Genomic DNA, 18,911 nt, shown 5'->3' with positions numbered 1-18,911 from the left:
GCCATGACAACCTCAGCCTCAAAAGCCAAAGCGGCAGTGCCCCATGTAATAGTACGGGAAGAGGCCCTGTCCATAGTGAAGATGCAGAAAATCCGCTCCCAAACCTGGTGAGCCTTCGGGCAATCCCAAAGAGAATGTCATTGAGATTCCTGGGGGCCACATCTCGGATGTGCTACTAGTCTACCGCCAATGGCCAACCACATGCCAACTGTCAAACTCCTATGTGCCAACAACCACAAAAAGAGGGTGATCTTCCGAGGTAGAAAATTGTCCAAGAGCCTCGTCCAAAAATCTGAGAGAAAACGCGATGAGAGGCCCTAAGACTGCTAGTGTCCTGCTGCTACGGGAGTGCCCTCGACCTCTGGTATCTAGATCCTACAACCAAGCCATGTGGTGTATGCGAAAAACGAGGTACCCAGAGTCTCCTCCCTGTCTGCAGGATCACACCAAGTCCACTCCCTCGGGTCCCACTAGAGGTGCATGATGGGCCAACTCTCCTGGATCCATAAACGCCAGAATCTCTCCCTAGCCACCTTGGCCGGAGGTGGGTCAATGTACCACTCATGCACATGAAATCTGATCACCCTCACCCTCTGTAAGGTACATCCCATTGAAGTCATCCAAGGTCTATGTAACTTGGTTGAACACAATGCTAATCAATACACTTAAATACACCAAGATTTAATGGACAACATGCTCAATACAATAAGTAATTTGCTGAATTGACAAGAGACACAATGAGCCAGAACGGTCGGCCCCTCCCTCAAATAAAGTATATTGATCTTGGGAGAATCAAGTACATAGTGTCATGGGCCTTTCTGCCCAGATTTCCATACCAATGCATATGAATACAGTATTGCAAACCAAGTGATTGTTGGTGTAGACTTACTTACAACTCACACTACCCTCTCAAGTGCCCATGTTCCCTACCATCTACTCTCTATTGTTCCACCAACACAAGGCAACACGCAAGGGCTTCCTTGACAGAAGTGGGCTCTTTGTCCTGCATGATACGAGACATCAAAGCATAGTTTACCTGTAAAAGCTCCGCTTTATGACTTTTATCACGAACTCTCTGCTATCTTCGAGGTCCGTCCTCTGTGGTCCATTCGGAGAGGGAGGCTCCGTGACACCTGGTACTCAAACAGAACGCGGAGCCTCCTGCTGCTCTGCAAGGGCTCATCTCCAGCTGCGGGCTCAACCTCCTCAATTGACTGAGGCTGTCCAGCTAGAACAATCGACTGGGAATCATCATGAGAATCTTTTGGGTCTCCAAGAAGTGGCGGCTCATCAACAGTGGAAACCAGAACATGCTCATCAAAGACCACATCCCTGCTGATAACCACCTCATTCCGTTCTAGATCATACAACCTGTATCCCTTGGAAAGAGAGTTATATCCCACAAAGACAAGCATTTGGGACTTTGAGTCAAGCTTCCCCCTCTGCTTCTTCGGAATGTGAACATATGCATCGCTCCCAAACACACAGAAATGGGAGACATCAGGATTCCTGCCAAAATATGCCTCAAAGAGAGTCATGTTCGGTATTGAAGTCGTCGGAGAACGGTTGAGGATATGGACAGACATAGCCACAACCTCTCCCCAAAGTGGACGAGGAAGATCACGATGCTCCAGCATTGTTCTCGCCATCTCCACCATAGTCCTATTCTTACGCTCAACTACTCCATTCTCTGATGACGAACTTGTATTGGCCAGGTCCCGCTTGATGCCATGTTCCGCGCAAAATCTCACGAAAGCATTGGAAGAAAATTCTCCTCCTTTGTCAGCCCGAAGAGTCTTAATCTGTAAGCCAAACTCTTTCTCCACCATCACATGCCACTCCTTGAACCAAGCAAAAGCTTGGTTCTTCTATGAAAGGAAATAAACCCATGTGAATCTGGAACAATCATCAACAAGCAGCATAAAGTACAAAGAACCTCCCGAGGATGCTGTCTGCATAGGTCCACACAGGTCAGTGTGTACCAACTCTAGAGGTTTCGAAGCCTGCCTGGAAGCCTGCTTCGGAAAAGATTCCTTGTGCTGCTTATCACGAATGCAAGAACTACAGCATCCTTGTCTGCTGCCAACATCTGGCAAGCCAACCACCATCTGGTCCCGGAAAGCTTGCCGCAGCGCATCTACATTCAAGTGGCCAAACCGAAAATGCCACAAATCACCAATCTGAGAACCTATCAAAGAGGAGAGTGCGGAGAGTTTGTATATACCATTCTGCACGCCACCTTCCCAAACAACCTGGCCAGTCTCGCGGTCCCGTAGAGCAATAGAATGCTCCTCAAACTCCACCTAGAAGCCAGTCTTGCACACGTCATGCACTGACAACATATGAAAACCAAGTGCGGGGACGTAAAGAACACGAGAGGAATGCTTCCCCCCTCTGCCATCGGGAACAATCTCCATCCGGTCCTCACTGTGTATCGGTATGGTGGAATTGTCGCCAATGAAAATGCGATCTGACTGCCGTTTCAAATCCTGAAAGAAGTCACGGGAAGGAGTCATGTGCCTGGAAGCACCACTATCAAGAATCCATTCCCAAGTATCCTTGGCGGTGAAGCCAACTGCCTCCTCACTCGAAGAAGATAAAAAATCGGTGTCCAACATCTCCAAGTGCACAAAGGCGGGAGTCTTTACAGCTGAAACTGAAGAATCAGCACTCTTCCTAGCCCGCTTGGGACACTTCCTCCAATAGTAGCCTTTCTCGCCACAATCATTACAGGTCCTCTCGGCCTTCAGTTTCTCTCGGTCTGAATCGAGCTTCTTCTCAGAAGACTTCTCCGATGAAGCCTTCCCTTTGCCCTTATTGTTGTTATTACGGCCTTTCAACCATTGGCCAATCAAGGCCTCAGAACCTCCGCCCTGTGCAGGGTTCATGAATCGCCCTTCTTGGTCCAATACCATGGACACAAGCTCCTTGCATGTGATGGTGCTGAGTCTGCCACTGGTTATCAAAGAAGAGTAAAAGACTGAGTACTGAGAGGTCAAATGTGACAGCAGCGTTGTGGCCATATTCTCTGACGATATCTCTTTCCCTGCCTAGAGAACTTCTTGCCTGCACCTTGTTGATGTGCTCCTGCATCGTCGACGACTTTGCAGGATTCATCACCCACATCTGAACTTCCAAGGAGATTCTCTTCATGGGTGATACCCTATTGTAGAGAAGCCAAATGCTGCCAAATACCTCTGGCCAGCGTCATATGCTTTATATGATTGATCACCTGTGGTGTTCAATTGAAGAAGATGAAAGAACGAACTCTGGCATTAACATGATCCCATAATTGTGCTTGTGCCTCCCGTTCCTTCTGAATAGAGGGTAACTCCCCTTCCTCCCCAACTCCGGCCGTGGAACCCCAACAACAATGAAGTCAACCAAGTCATAGGACTCCAAAACAAATTCCATCATTACCTTCCATATGCCGTAGTTATTCCCCTCCAACTAGCGGTCCACAAGGAACGTGGGGAGTGTCGAGATCCTCACGTGCTTCTCAGCCATCTCAAGGGTTCACAAGGTCTTGTGAAGGGAGGGAGGGTGGGCGCGAAAAAAGAAGAAGAGGAGGCTGCAAATAGAATGCAAGTTGGCTGTCCAACGACGATGGCCGCCTTCTACCCGATCTCCAAGTCCCGTACAGCCCAAAACAGTCTCCAATCAGCACCTAAATCAGTAAACCCTCGACGTCCAACTGTCTCCAAGCTTCAAGCCACCTGGGGCTCTGATACCATGTCAGAAAGCACGGCAAAAATGACGACAATTGCTGTAGAGAGCAATACACAGATACAAGAGAGAGAAGCTAGTGTAACTCTACTATATATACACCAATAAATCCCGGAATACTGAATGACAAGTGTGGGGGGGCAAGGGCCATTTTATATGGCCCCAGGCTGCTAGTCGGCCAGCACTAAAACAGCCGACAGCAGCCCAAGACCTGATCAAGCCCATTCGGCCAGCATATGGGCAGTCGGCCAGCATATCGCAATCAGCTAGGGCAGAACAACAGGTCGGGGCTAAAACCATCAATCAGCCAGCAAATGGAGGTAGCCGACAGCCCTCCCACACCCAGAAAAAAATGGGAAAAATACATGGAAGTGAGGAAAAATGGGGACACACCAAAACTGGGCGGGCACACCCACAAGAGAGGCCCTGACATAGTGTACAGACAGGAGATGACTGCTAACAGTGGCATCCAAGTGCGGGATGCATTTGGATTTGGGATGCACGTGACATCTCTGGAGGATTGTGACACCAAGGATCACGAAGAATTCTGCACTGAGCACTAAGCACATGGATCCATCACCTTAGTCCCTACTCTTCTATAGGGCTTTGCGTCACTCATAGTTGCCAAGCATTTCATAAAACGTGCTTCGATAACATTTCTTACGTTTACAAAACGTTTCATACACTTAGGGAAGGTATAAATTCCAGTGTTGATTTAGAAACATGCTAAAATCCTTGTTATAGAACATGAAAATTTTGCCTCTTCCATCATGAAAAATAATATTTTGGAGTGGCAAACCTCATTCCTAAGTTTTAATTCTCATAGAAGATTTGAAATAAGTTACAAATAGAAAATCCAGAGACCAAACTTCATTATATAGTGCCGTTGAGGTGGATTTTCTTGGTTTTCTTGTATGAGGCATGTTGCTATTTGATATCAACCGCATTTTTTTTTATGAAAACAATGGAGCTGAAAAAAGAGGAATGAAACGTGTTTGATACTTTTCCCAGGGTATGAAATGTGTTTTGTGGCAACTATGTTTAAATTGTGAAGGCCACAAACACCATTGTTCTTATACATAAAGCATTAGATCCTAAGAACCCCAATAACTACAAGACTATCATGATTGGCCATACCTTGGCCAAGATCTATGAGACAGTATTGGAGGCAAATCGGTACTCTAGTAGAGAGACAGAGACAAAGATTGCAATAGCTCCACTTCCCAATTGAGATCATTTGGAGTGTCATGGCACTATGTGAGCCTATGACCGGCAGGGTTCAAACACCAGGAGGTATCAGTAGCACTACTAGGGTCAAATAGGGTTGCCCACTCTCTTCGACACTTTTGTGCTATACATTGATGAGATTTCCAGTTTCATCAACCGGTCGGGTCACAAGCTCGCAGCTAGCACAGACAATAATACCTATCCTCTTTGCACGTAGCATACATATACTCTTCGCAGATAACACAGACAATGATATGTATCCTCTTATATGAAGATGATATAGTCTTCATCTTGGACTCGGCCAAGGGATTGCAATGCCACCTTAATGTATTGCCTTTTGTTATAAGAGAGACCTCACAGTAAATCTTGGGAAGACCAAGATTATGCTTTTTAACACCTCCTACTCGATTCCAACCAAACATTTCTTCACATACAAAAGAGATAAGGTTGAGTTGGCCACATCATATATATATTTGGGGATCACTTTTACTGGCCCGCTCTTCACTATGCGCTCGGCCACCCAGGCATGACTAGCACAGGGATATGCCGCTTTGCTCATTTGGAGAGACTGTTTTCACACTCACTTCCAAGAACCTAGTACCAAATGTTGGCTATTTGATACTCTTTGGTTCGCCCAGTGGTGATGTATGGTCCATGGAGCATCTTCCTTGTGCAACCAGACTTGGGAGAGGAGGACTGAAGGAGAACAAAGAGACTAAAGGTTATGATGCTATCACGCATAATCACAAGTAAGCCATCAGTGCCACATGCCATAGTAATGGCTGAGTTTAGATCAACCCCATGTTCCAGGCCGTCACATACATACATGTCTATACATTACATAGAGATTGCCTCCACCGTTAGCTTTAAAGTCCTCTAGACAATTGGCACAGGAGAGTTATAGCAGTTGTTGGTAATTTGGTATGCACGCAACACCAGTTGGTTTGAGTCACATGTGTCTTGACATCCAGCTTACACATCACTCTCTCTCTCTCTCTCACATGTGTCTTGACATCCAATTTACATAGGGATGTGTTGAGGCAGCATGCTCACAGACAAGCCCAGCTCCGACATACACCTCCTAGAGAGCCTCACAGATTCCTTTGTGGTACAGTGTACACGCACAGACATCAGAGTCCACCACCCATACCAGTGCCTTTGCTCCGACTTCAGAGCCCACTACCCATATCAACGCTCTGGTATCACGCCCCATAGTAGTTCTTAGCTAGAGAGCCCGATCCATTCTACAATCCAAACGCCCCCAACCCAGAGCATAAGGACCCTCCACCATGCAAAGACAGATTCAGGAAGTTCTCCACCAACATGACATGCTCCCATCACAGAGGCCTGGCCCTCTTTCTACCCTAAGATTGGTACTGGTGGCTAAGGTGGGATCATAGGATAATCATCTACTATCTGGATGTATACACGCAGTGGTGTTTTTCTCATTTTTCCATTTTCTTCCGTGGCTCAGTATATCCATGGTCCATTGTATTATTTATGGTCCCATAGACCCTTGGGGTCTTCCGCAGACGTTAATATAACTTTCTTTCTTTCACTCTCTCAGAGTTCCAAGAGCACGGCTCTTCAACTATATGCAAGGGCTCCATTCCCCACTGGAGATGATGGGTGTGATAGTTTTGTATGAGTCAGTGACTGGATAGGTCTTGGCATCAAGAGACCTGTCAAGGAAATCCTTGGCACCATTGGGGTCAAATACACATGTCCTCTATCCTGGGGACACAAGATCTCGGCTAGTTAAGAAGCTGCAGAGACACCTCAATGCACTTTAGCATCATTGTGATATCATGCTTTTTAACACTTTCCATCAAGTTGCATCTAGATAGTCTTTCATGTACAGAGGCAATGCGACTGACCTTGTCCCTTCATATGTATACCTCGGGCTGCCAAGACGGGCAAGAGGTTATGCAGGCCTAACCCAATTAGAGAGACAATGCTTCCACATTCACCTCCAGGAGCCAAATACTACGACTGGCTATTTGACAGATTTGTGAGAACTGTTGTATGGTGCTTTGGCCAGGCTTGGGAGATAGAGATTGCAAGTAATGATGTTCTCAAGCATGATAAGGAGTAAGCCATCGATACCACATGAGATTGTGCTTGCTGAGTTTAAGGCAGTCCCACTCGGTCATCCTTGATGCTCTTTTCCAGAGCATCACTTACATTTACCATGTATGCACAGTAGGTAGAGACCGCCTCCCATGGTTAGCACTTGAATCTTCCAATCCGCTTGCATAGAAGGACACCATACATGTTGATCTTCTCACATTTCGATTTGGTTTGATTCACATCATCTTCAGATGGATCGTGCACCCCACCTCCCTACGTGTCCCCGTTTCCAGTGAAGCCTAGATGCACCTTTCTGGAAATTCTCTCAGCAAGAGATCAACCGCCTACAGCTGGCTCACCTTCACACGAGTCGGACATGGCTCTCTCTGCAAAAGCTTCCCACAAAGCTTCACTTCTACAAAGAGCACTTCCTAGTCGCTATGGAGGATGGCCAAATGGTTTAAAGATGGCTTGGATTAGATCTGGCACATTACCAAATAGGCTGCATGCTACACTAGACCATTATCTCATAACAGTCCACACATGGAGTAGGTAGACTTTACTCTTGGGCACCCTGTCCTAACATTGTGGAGCCCAAACATGGCCCAAGGTGAGCCCGAAGGCTGTGGGAGGTGGGGAAACTACATAGCATTATATAATTCACCTTTATGGGCCGAGTCTAACTGCGACAGTGACACCGACTATGACCGTGGATGGTGGCACCCACATATCATGGCCGCCCCGCGTATAGAAGCCTGTATAGATACACAGCCAACCCCTTCTCCACAAAGTTCATGAGTCATCATTGTGATTTTACTGCCTAGCTTCTACTAGCATGCAGCCTCTGTCTTAGCAGTTCCAAATCAGCCATCGAAGCTCCCATTCACAGCAGCACACGGGTGTGGGGCTTTGCCATCTATTTTATCACTTTAGTAATACACTATTCTTCTCTATCTCTGTTATTGTGCAATTTGAGTTTTAAAGTTTTGTGATGTGAAAGATCCTAATTCTTGTCAGACTGCCAGCATTCTCTTGTATACACCGCACATTAAATATCATCTTACACCGAAGAGACTATGAGACCAAAAAGATGGTACATGTGACCCATGACTAGCCTCGATGTCAAGATAACATGAAAAAAGAAAAACTAGCTGCCAAAAGAAAACAGGGCCAACGTTACACCACACACAGGCGCGCGCGCGCCTAACAAAAGGATCATTGAGACAATAATAGTTTGTCAATATACATCTATAGTGCAACAGCCACATGCAACAAACAGAAAATCAAAATTGACGACTATGCACTAGTGAGTAGACGGTGTAAGGCAAAATATGTGAATCAGCATGAAAACATGGTCAAACACGCACGTGGTGCCACTAGAGACCTAAAGGATGTGCATGAGTGAGGGGTACCTTGTAGATATAACTACATTCCATGACATGAGCCTCAGCAAAAAGTTTCTCTGCATAAAGGATATGTTTTGGGACACTAGCATGTCAACCCCGGATCATGTATAAGGCAAGAGATCACAGTTGTAAGACCCTTACACCAATTTTAGCCAAACTTTTCAATGAATATGTCTGCCAAGGTCTCCCCCAAAAAACCACTATACCCATCCACAAGGCACGGAAGTTGGCCATCTCATGGCTAAGTTCTAAAATCATCAGTAGAGGCATGCTTGAGGGAGTGGGTAGAGGGATGGGGAGTTCAAGCAATGGACCGAGTAGAATTTTGGCAAGACCACTCCACACTGAACAATATCTTCACCCTCAGAGGTGTCATTAAGAGGCGAACACTCAGGACAGAAGCTATATTGTTGAAGGTCTTTGATGCAGCTCCACTAGCCAAGCTGATCACGGCTGGTTCAGATACACAAGGAAGGAATAGCATGAACCTTATTACCTATAAAAATGCCTTCAAAAATCGGGAAACACAGAAGATACACCTTCAGAGCCTGGATTTCTTCTCCTAACTTTTCAAACGATATTGATGCATATCTTTGCTGCTTTCTGTGGTCCTCAAATGATAGAGTTGAAGCTGCATGAAACAACTAGTCACTAGAAGGCCATCAAAGTAAACACCATCAATTCAGCACAAACAGAGTTATATTTTGACCTTTATCAAGGAGTTTGGAAAGATCTATCCATAATTGTGCATCCTTAGGGCCAGGGATATCCAATTCATGTAGCCTCCGCACTTCCTTAGCAATTAGCGCAGCCAGCGTGGGTGTGGTCATTTCTACAAAACATAGACCCAGACATACTTCAATGGTCTGCCCTTACTGAAGACTACTATTCCTGGCTATGTCCATGTTGGCCTTTGCTCTGAATGTAACCATTGATATGAAGATCAATCCTAAAAAGTTTAAGAAGAATACCACTTGGGGTTAAGGTCCGTGCATCAATGAATGATTGCACCATGCCATTCTGAAACACTCCAAGCAGCTTTGCTCCGAATCCTGCACCAGACAAAAAGCAGATGGCCTACACAGTTGGTGTAAGTTATTCCTAACTGCACCCATGAGAATGCAAAAATAGGGCATATTTTACAATGGCTAACAAAACAGAAGACATTGCAGAAATTCTCTAACACTTTGTATACAAGAACCCTAATAAGTTCCAAATCATATCAAGTAAACCTGAAAGAGAACCTTAAGGTGCCGGTGCCAGTGTCTTCAATACCAGGTTAAGGCTTCCAAATATAGTCACACCATTCATGAGGCTAGTTGGGGCAGTCTTGGATCTGTATGGCAGCAGCATTGCCATTCAATGGCTTTTTTTTTACATAAGAGGCCCCAGATCATGATGTTCTCCTTTATGATCCACAGCAAACCATCAGTCCCACACCAGATTATCCAGGCAGAGTTTGCTGCAGCCCCCATGGTAGTGGATGCACTCTTCCAGACAGTCACATACCTCCATCACATCAGTCACATGGATCCCCACATGTACCCGAGGCTTGCCTTGGAGTCCTCGAGACAGCTAACAATCAAGGGCCATCCTGGAGTACGGTATGCCCGAGTTTCCACTTGGTTATCAGGATAGGGGCTCCGCATGGACTGCCTCCCACCCTTCAGTACAGTTTGGAATCCCCTTTTCTCCAGCTCTCTCATAAAGACACCAATCAGGTTACCTTGTTAAATCTTCTCAGCCTCTAACCCACTGCACATGGATCACACCTGTGGAGATCCCACCAAAGATGCACTTCTACAGAGATCACTTCCTCACACTTACTGCGGATGGATTCATGCAGCAACCGACCTACCTGAGTGTTCACATGTCCCATGCCATTGGCCAGATACGTGTTTCACCCCACCACCTCAAAGTGAAAGTGGAGACACGAAGCTGAGCGCATCTTCAAAGCCAGAGAGCTCCTACAGAGACCCAGAAAGGAGAGGATCTACCGATTATGCCACATGGAGGTTGAGACAAAGGAGCACTACATATGTCGCTGCCCAGTATACTATGAGATCCGCATGAGGTTTCGCTATCTGTTCCATGAGGGATTTGGCCCACTCTCCAGGATCATTGACTTCTCGGACCAGCATTGCCTAGGGCTCTTCCTGCTCGAGCTCCACAGACACATAGACACCTTCTTTAGAGAGCTTCAGCCCCAACCACCGCGACCCCTCCCTCGCCAGTCAACATTCACCACCTTCTTCTAAACCCAAGAGGAGGAGGACACCCATACCATGGATCCCATGGACCCACCTCGCCTAAGAGGACTTACCTCAGACCGGACCTCCCCTCATCAGCTCCAAATCCAAGACACGCTCCATCACCATCGAGCTACCTTTCCATGTGATGTAGCTGAGGGAGACCTCTTGGCCATACTCATTGGCCCTATTAATCCTGATAGCTCTCCCACTCTCCACCCACAAGCGATGTGAGGAAACCCTAATTTGGCCTATAGTTATCCTCATCGCATGTGACATATGTCTGAGCACATATTGGGGTTTCTGGATGAAGGCATTCTTTTATGAGGTGGAGAAAATGATCCTAGTAAAACTGCATTTTGGTGCCTAGCTGCTGAGGAGCCACCCATGTAGTGTATACCTCCAGTCCCGTGAGATCGGTGCGAATGAGTTGGTTAATTTCCTGATGGGTCAGTGGAAGGAACGGGGAGTCAAGACTGTAATCCAAGGGGATGAGACGGTCAATCTGAAATCCATGTGCCAGAAACCACAACGTGACCTTAGCATACCAAGATGTTCCATTCCCGGTCTCCACTAACTATTGGGAGGACTCAAGTGCTAGCCTCAAGAGCCTATCTCTGCACAGTGTGTACACTCACTGAACGTAGGATACTGTCTAAAAAAGAGCATCCACCACTAGGCGAGTAGCTGCAAACCCTGCCGGGATAATCGAATGGGGAACTGATGGTTTGCACCTAGTCATTCATGAGTGCATCATCACCTGAAGCCTCTGGACTCTCCCCAAGTCATCACCTCCTAGATCTCGGGTCCCCAAAAGGCTGCACCATACATGGCTGCTGGAGTCACCAAAGTGTCACAGAGCCACCTCTTCATGTTGGGTTGCTGGAAATGAGCCTAGAAACTGTCAGAATGCGCAGCGGAAGACTAACGCACGTAGGAGACGCATCACCATCGAGCACCACGAACACCCCCTACGGGCACTGCAGCATCCCTCCACCGGGCTCCCATCTCCCGGTGAGCTGCCTCCCAAAACACCGGCCGGAGGAGATGACTATGACAAGGTGCCACTCTAGCCTATATATGGCTCTTCAACTTCCCATGCTTCCACTTATGGGATAATCCAAGGCTTCTTCTAGCCAAAGATCACACGCTCCAAATCGCCAACCTTCCAACACCCTCCCTCGATTCGAGCTCCGCAAGCCACCGAGGCGCGAGGGGGTCGCCTAGGACCACACACGCCTGAGCTGCCCAAGACCACACATGCCCTGGCTCTGATACCATGTCAGAATGCGCAGCAGAAGACTAACGCACGTAGGAGACACATCACCATCGAGCACCACGAACACCCCCAACGGGCATTGCAGCATCCCTCCACCGGGCTCCCATCTCCCGGTGAGCTGCCTCCCAAAACACCAGCCGGAGGAGATGACTATGACAAGGTGCCACTCTAGCCTATATATGGCTCTTCAACTTCCCATGCTTCCACATGATGGAACTTATGCCCGGACACATGGACAGGTTGATGGATACATGGGAACACAGGTCCTAAAGCTGGCATTGGGCAAAGCACCATTCTTGGTCAAAAATCAAGAAAAAGCAAAAGTCAAACTATGTTGACAAGAAGCTGAGGGCACCATTGGAAAGAGGACATCAAACTAGATCAAAAAGCTAAAAGCTGCTTTTTCAAAAAGAAGCTCCATGGCCAAAAAGCAAGGCCCTGAAGTTGTAAAAGCACAAATCAAGAACTTTGGCTATATTATTAATGATATTTAATAAAGAAAAAGCAAAAGCAAGAAAATAAAACAAAAGCAAAGCTTGGCAAAAGCAGGCACTCCTATCAAGTATATAAGAAGCTTGTACCCTCTTGAAGACATATAGAAGAACTTGTGGAGAACCACCTTGGGGAGAGTAAGAACCTTGTCATCATCTTCTCCTCCCCTCTACATCATCCTTATTAAGCAAACGCAAGAAAATAAAACAAAAGCAAAGCTTGGCAAAAGCAAGCACTCCTATCAAGTATATAAGAAGCTTGTACCCTCTTGAAGAGATATAGAAGAACTTGTGGAGAACCACCTTGGGGAGAGCAAGAACCTTGTCATCATCTTCTCCTCCCCTCTACATCTTCTCCTCCCCTCTACATCATCCTTATTATCCTCTTCTCCACACTTAGCATCTACCCTGCCTGTAGCTCAGCCACTGCCACCTCTGCAAAGCTGATTCCGCTGAGCACCGCCTCTACCACGCCACCTCCGCCGGCCGAACTGCTCGCTCTCCTCCATCACCACTTGTTGGTTGCCACCTCCAGCAGTACCACCTTTTCAGCCGCTGTGTTTGGAGGACTACCACCCTTTAAAGAAGCACCACCTCCTCTCTTTTAGTGAAAGAAACTTGGACAGCCGTGCATCTTTCTCAACATCTCGTCCCCAAGTTCCTTGTGAGAGTTTTGTGAGCAACAAAGAATTGATTCATATCTTGGTACTAGCCCGGTGTAAGACTCTTGTGGGTCATCCTCGTGGTGAGCTCGGCATCAGATATCTTGTGCCTCGACATCGACTTCAGCCCAACCTCGACATCGGCACTCTTGTTTGATATTGTATTCATTTGATGTATTGGTCCTGGCTTGGAAAAGCCCGTGGATTGTTCCTGAAATAAATTCTTGAAAAGGGGACGGGGCCTATTCCCCGCTCAACAGGGTGTACTCTGTGATACCCCTATTCCCATTTCTCTCTCCCGCTTCTCTCTCTCTATCTATAACTCTTCTACACATGGTTGAATCTATCACTGCACGCTCTGTTGGGCGTACAGTGGTATCAGAGCAAGGATTTCTACTCAAGAAATCTTTTATGGGGTGACAGAACCATGTCAATAGTCGAGGGAGACCAAGGGCCTCAAGAAGGGAACAACTACAAAGCCAACCTAGAACATCAAGAAGGGATCCAAGGCCACCAATCTATCTCTCATGAGACTGCAGCCATGACATCAGCAGAATACCGAGATTTTCAAAAGTTCAGACAGTATCTCCAAGATGAAGAATTCCTAGCTTGGAGAGCCAAGAAGAAACAAGACTACAGAAGAGCTCAAATGTTCGAAGACTTTATCATAGACCACGCCTCTGAAGCTAAAGGTGTGGAAGCCACCAAAGCAAACTTACGAGCTAAAGGGGTTACCATTAAAGAGGAGCCCAAAGCTACCCGATCCATCATTCATGGAGGACAAAGAGAGGTTACCCCTAGACCCGCTCTATCTGATGCAACTTCCTCAAACCTAGCAAAAGAGAAGAAGGCAAAGGAGCCTTCAACCGGCAAAGTGGACTTCAAGCCGGGAGAGAAAAGCGTAAAGTTTGATACCTTTTATGGAAAGCAAGACACCCAAAAAGCCCTCTCTTTCATCAACAGTTTGACGCCACCTTTGGAGGAGAGGACTTCTCCGAAAAGTCCAAACTCTGCATGGCCCGTATGCATTTAAAAGATGCCACCGTGGTACAAGATGGGACCGAGCCTACATCATGGACTGATTTCAAAACCATGTTCAACAAAAAGTTCCTTCCCGCAAACTTCAAGGCAAACGTGCAAAATGAATAGGATGAGGTAAAGCAAAAAGCCGGAGAAAGCATGGCAGCATATCTTAATAATTTTTCAGCCATCTCATAGAAGTTTACCTCATATACTCCCATCCCATCATTGATGGAAATGAATAAGTTTTTTCAATGGATTGCAACCAAAGCTTATGCAAGCAGTTTATATGGCAGGACCTAAAACCTTGGAAGAAGCCCAAGACAAAGCGTTGCAAGTCGAAGCTCTACATATGCCTTGGATGGTGGACAAATCGAAGAACGAGAATCGAGATTCATCCCAAAACAAGAGGTTCAAAGGAGGATCTCAAGCGAAGAATGAGACACAAGAAAAGAAGAACAAGAATGAGGATAAACCCCCATTTTAACAAAAGAAGCTATTCCACAAGAGACTCGAGGAGTATGTCAAAGAAGGTAAATGTTTCCAATGTGGAAAGAACGTACACATGGTTGCAAAATGTCGTAATAGACCAAATCAAGAAGCCAAACCGCCCCAAAATAATACATTGCCAAAAGAATTCCAACATCAAGATGACAAGCCACCAGAAAAGATGCAACTCTTTAAAGCTTGGGGCAAAGTGCCAAACCAACCCGTGCTTATCCACTTCGATAGTGGTGCTACCCACCATTACATCCATCCTCGAGTGGTTGAAGCCATGAACCTCCCTCCGGATAGGTTTGGAACTCCTATTACTGCAGGTGCCACTTTTGAAGGAATGTCAACCGAGGTGACTCCTATTTTGGGAAAGTGTCACATGCACTATGCACTGTAGTGCATGGTGACAAGCTGGCTCATCACCATCAATGCAACATTGTGCAGTATTAGTACCTTTTAGGATGATATTTGTCGTATGCCGTGACCCCATTGTAATCCTCAGTCCAAGATAAGTCAGGCACGAGCTACGTAGGTCATTCTCAGCCTTAGACAATCAGTCAATCAAGTCCAAGTCCCTTGACCCACTTGAAGAGATGCATTCATGCATGTAGAGTCAGTAGAAACCTTGGGGGTTTGCATTAGAAAGCACTCTGCATATTGCATATCATTCATCCATTGCATATAGTTCATTGCAGAAGCCTTGAAATAGCATCTGGTAGCCTTAGAATATTTATTAGGATTTATTTGGCATTTTCCCATAATTTCCAGCATGTAATATCATTTATTTAGCATGCATCAGTCGTGGAGAATAAAATAGCTACAGTCGGCCAGCCCTTCAGCCAACCGACTAGCACCTATCATTTATTTAGCATGCATCAGTCGTGGAGAATAAAATAGCTACAGTCGGCCAGCCCTTCAGCCAACCGACTAGCACCTAGCACTCATATAAATAGGATTGCCTTTGCACCATTCATTCATATCATATCATAATTCAGCAATCAAGTCTCAAGCGTTGGAGCCTTCAGCCTAAGGAGCATCAACAATTGAAGATTCAGCATCTAGAGCACTTCAGCCCTCAGCGTTTTCAGCCAGCGTTTCATCCTTCAGCCACTAGGAGCATCAACGCATGTGCATTCAGCATCCATCATCAAAACGCAGCAGTTCTCAGCATTCAGCCATCAGTAAACCTTGCGTTTTCTGCATACAACCAGTTTTCAGCATTCATCTCTTCATCGTTTTGCTACAGCCAATCGGTGAAGGTAAAACTCAGCATTCATATTCATTTACAGCATTCAAACATAGCCTAGAACAGTCCCAAACAGCCCCTATCTCAGCCTCATATTTGCAACCTTCCCTCATTTCATTGGGAAGAGTGTATAGGCTCGAGATTGGACATCATTGGTGCTTCTACAGCCATGTACAGTTCAGCCCGACTCTTGGTCTTCAGAGATCTTGCGATTGACTTATCGTCAAAGTCCACCCTCATTCTCTTCAAAGTAATAAAGCACATACTATTCCGGTAACGGGATAGGGGGCCCTTCAGTGGGTAATTCGGGACCCCATGCGGTGTACAGTTTCCATCTCTCTCTCTCTCAAATCTCTTGAAGTTTGAAGTCTTATAGTGGATTGCTAAACTCGCGAAACTCAGGATACAGAAAACGGTGTGAGCATTTGTGTGACAGGATCCTCAATTACGAATACTTCCACTGCATGTTACATTGGTATCAGATTCAGCTTGTCCACACGCACTGTATCCTAGCGTGAGGGCATCCTTGGATGGTCAGATTGCGTTCCGGCACGACCACCGACTTCAGCATCATGTCTACAAGAGGAGAGTACCCATCAGTCGGAAGAAGTCTCCTCCGAAGGAGACCTTGCTCTTCTGACTGCAGCAGACACCATAGCTCTACTTAGAGCTCAGAACCAGCTTCTCATGGAGCGTCTCCAACTCTTGGAGGCAACAGCAGCACGTCCTCCTCCGCCTCCAGCAGCCCCCGACTACATCTCCCTCTTCTTTCAAATGGAACAACAAAGAAGAGAAGACGAAGCCAGACGGAGAGAAGAAAAAGCAGAAGCAAGAAAACAACAAGAAAAAGCATATAGACGGGGCTATGAGGAAGCCCAACGCAAGATCGAAGAAGATCGGCGTCAAGCTGAACTCATCACTAGGGAGCACCAACGAGAGCTTGATCGAGAACGTATGTTACTCAAGCACCAAAGGGAAAAGGAGGCCATGCATCTTAGATACCAACACCTCTCTTCAGCTTCCCTAGCCTCAGGTGCCGCCAACCAGCAGCCCGCACGATCAACTACTGTCATTCGAAGTCATTTTAGTAAGTATGATGGTAAGTGTGATCATTTAGCAATTAATCAATTTATTCATCAATTTACTGCTCATTTTCCATTAGCTAGGATCACAGATCCTCAAGATAGAGTCCACATAGCGGCTCCCCACCTCACAGGTGAGGCAATCACTTGGTGGTAGCACTGGTCTAATCTTCATACAGACCAGACCACAAGTGTCACAACTTTTAGCTGGGATACGTTTGTTCACGACCTAAAGACCAAATTTCTCCCGCCCCAGTATATGACCGGTCTGGCAGAGGAGTTCTATGGACTCAAACAGAACGGGTCTCTAGTGCTTCGGTTTTTCGAAAAGGTTATTACTTTAGCACAGCAGTTAGGACTATTTGTGCAGGCCAAGATGGAGCAATTCATTCGTGGATTGGATCCCAACATCCAGTTCACAGTTCGCAACTTTGAACCCAGTACATATAACCGGGCTTTGACTCTCGCTCAAAATGAGGAAATGAAGATGAGCGGAGACAAGCCCAAGCAGTCATCCCAGTCCAGTACTAAACCCCAGCAGCAGCAATCTACTGCACAACCAAGGAAAGGTAATGCATCTTCTAAAGATGCTAAGAAGGACGGCAGTAATAGCTCCAGTTCAAGGGGTAAGAAGGATAAAGAATCTAAACCTAAGAAAACCCCCGATGAAAAGGCTAAGGCACGCATTACTGGAGGTTATCTTCCTCCAGAGGAGCAAAAGAAATACCAATCAGAAAACAGATGTTTTTTCTATCACATCATAGGGCATGGTAAGAAGGATTGCCACAAATGGCAAGCGGAACAAGCCGACAAAGCACCTTCTGCCACAGTTGCCACACCATCTCCAGCTCCTGCAAACCCACCTACTACCACCAACATAGTCCGGTACAAACGGATTCGTAGCACCACAAGCAGCCCGGTACTCTGCCTCTGTCGAAGAAAGGGAAATAGTTGGCTGCCTCTTGCTACTCCAAGAAACTCCTCCTGAGCCGAGGATAAAACTGTATCCTGAAGTAGATCTCCTCGTGTCCGGATCTCCTCCCCAATCTGAGTCACTCCAACCTTGGAGCCTGACTCCATTCCCTCCTGTGTAAAAGAGTCCCAGATCCTTCGTACTCTGCAGATACCGCAAGATCCGCAATCCTGCGTCCCAATGAGTCTTCAATAGCGTCTGCATAAAAGAGCTCAACAGCCCCACGGAGAAGCTCAAGTCCAATCTGGTGTTCAGCAACCAGATCAATGAACCAATCAACTTTCGGTACTGCGAGGCATCAACTGGCTCACAAGGATCAGTAACGGTTAACTTTGTGTTCCAGTGCCTACCCTGACACAGGAGGGGGTTACACTTTAGACGGAGACCGAGAGCACCAACTACCAGACTCCCGGACTACATCAGAGGGAGATCACAGAGATACGAGCTCGACATCAACACCATATCCAAGAGCGGCTAGCTCACTTGCCTCGCCATCGCCTATGTATCACATATTACACCCCCATTATGGTACTGGTTGGAGCTAGACAGATCTGCATTGCATTCTTGTATACCCTACACATATAGGTTGCATACTGAGCCTCTAGCAGTAGTGCTCCATCCATCACACCCCCCCACTAGCTCAGTACTTTCATAGCTTATTTCATGTTCATTTTGTCCTTTTTTTTCCAGACATCCAGAAGACATTGACAATTGTACATTGATTTGTCTCATAGGTCGAGTTCGGCCTCTAGTAGACGTTAATACAGCTCTCTCTCTCTCTCTCTCTCTCTCTCTCTCTCTCTCTCTCTCTCTCTCTCTCTCTCTCTCTCTCTCTCTCTCTCTCTCTCTCTCAGCCCCTACACGGCAGGGAATTACTCTCCAGAGAGCAGAGACACTTAAAGCCCGCAGGAGACAGAGGACACCTGGCTTTCGGACACCACGCCTATACCAGAGAGAGATGACAGAGATCAGAGCTCAGTTTCAC

The 18,911-nt window shown here is 46.6% G+C and overlaps 1 protein-coding gene across 4 annotated transcripts in view; it reads right to left on the bottom strand.

Moving 5' to 3' along the window:
- The window catches only part of EMB1187 (Protein kinase superfamily protein), a 41,642-nt gene that overhangs the window by 16,350 nt on the left and 6,381 nt on the right, over positions 1–18,911 (bottom strand). For all 4 annotated transcript variants that reach the window (XM_086806148.1, XM_086806152.1, XM_086806149.1 and 1 more), the window contains exons 4-6: positions 9,401–9,506; positions 9,139–9,261; positions 8,969–9,060 (exon numbers count right to left, since the gene is read on the bottom strand). In XM_086806148.1, the coding sequence (XP_086662274.1) occupies positions 8,969–9,060; positions 9,139–9,261; positions 9,401–9,506 (321 nt within the window). The remainder of the gene's footprint in view (positions 1–8,968; positions 9,061–9,138; positions 9,262–9,400; positions 9,507–18,911) is intronic.

The sequence above is a fragment of the Cibotium barometz genome, chromosome 12 (genome assembly GCF_041138505.1).
Source record: "Cibotium barometz isolate CiBa-2024 chromosome 12, ASM4113850v1, whole genome shotgun sequence".
NCBI lineage: Eukaryota > Viridiplantae > Streptophyta > Polypodiopsida > Cyatheales > Cibotiaceae > Cibotium > Cibotium barometz.
The sequence above is the reverse complement of the archived record's forward strand: the minus strand, read 5'-3'. Positions and strand labels throughout refer to the sequence as shown.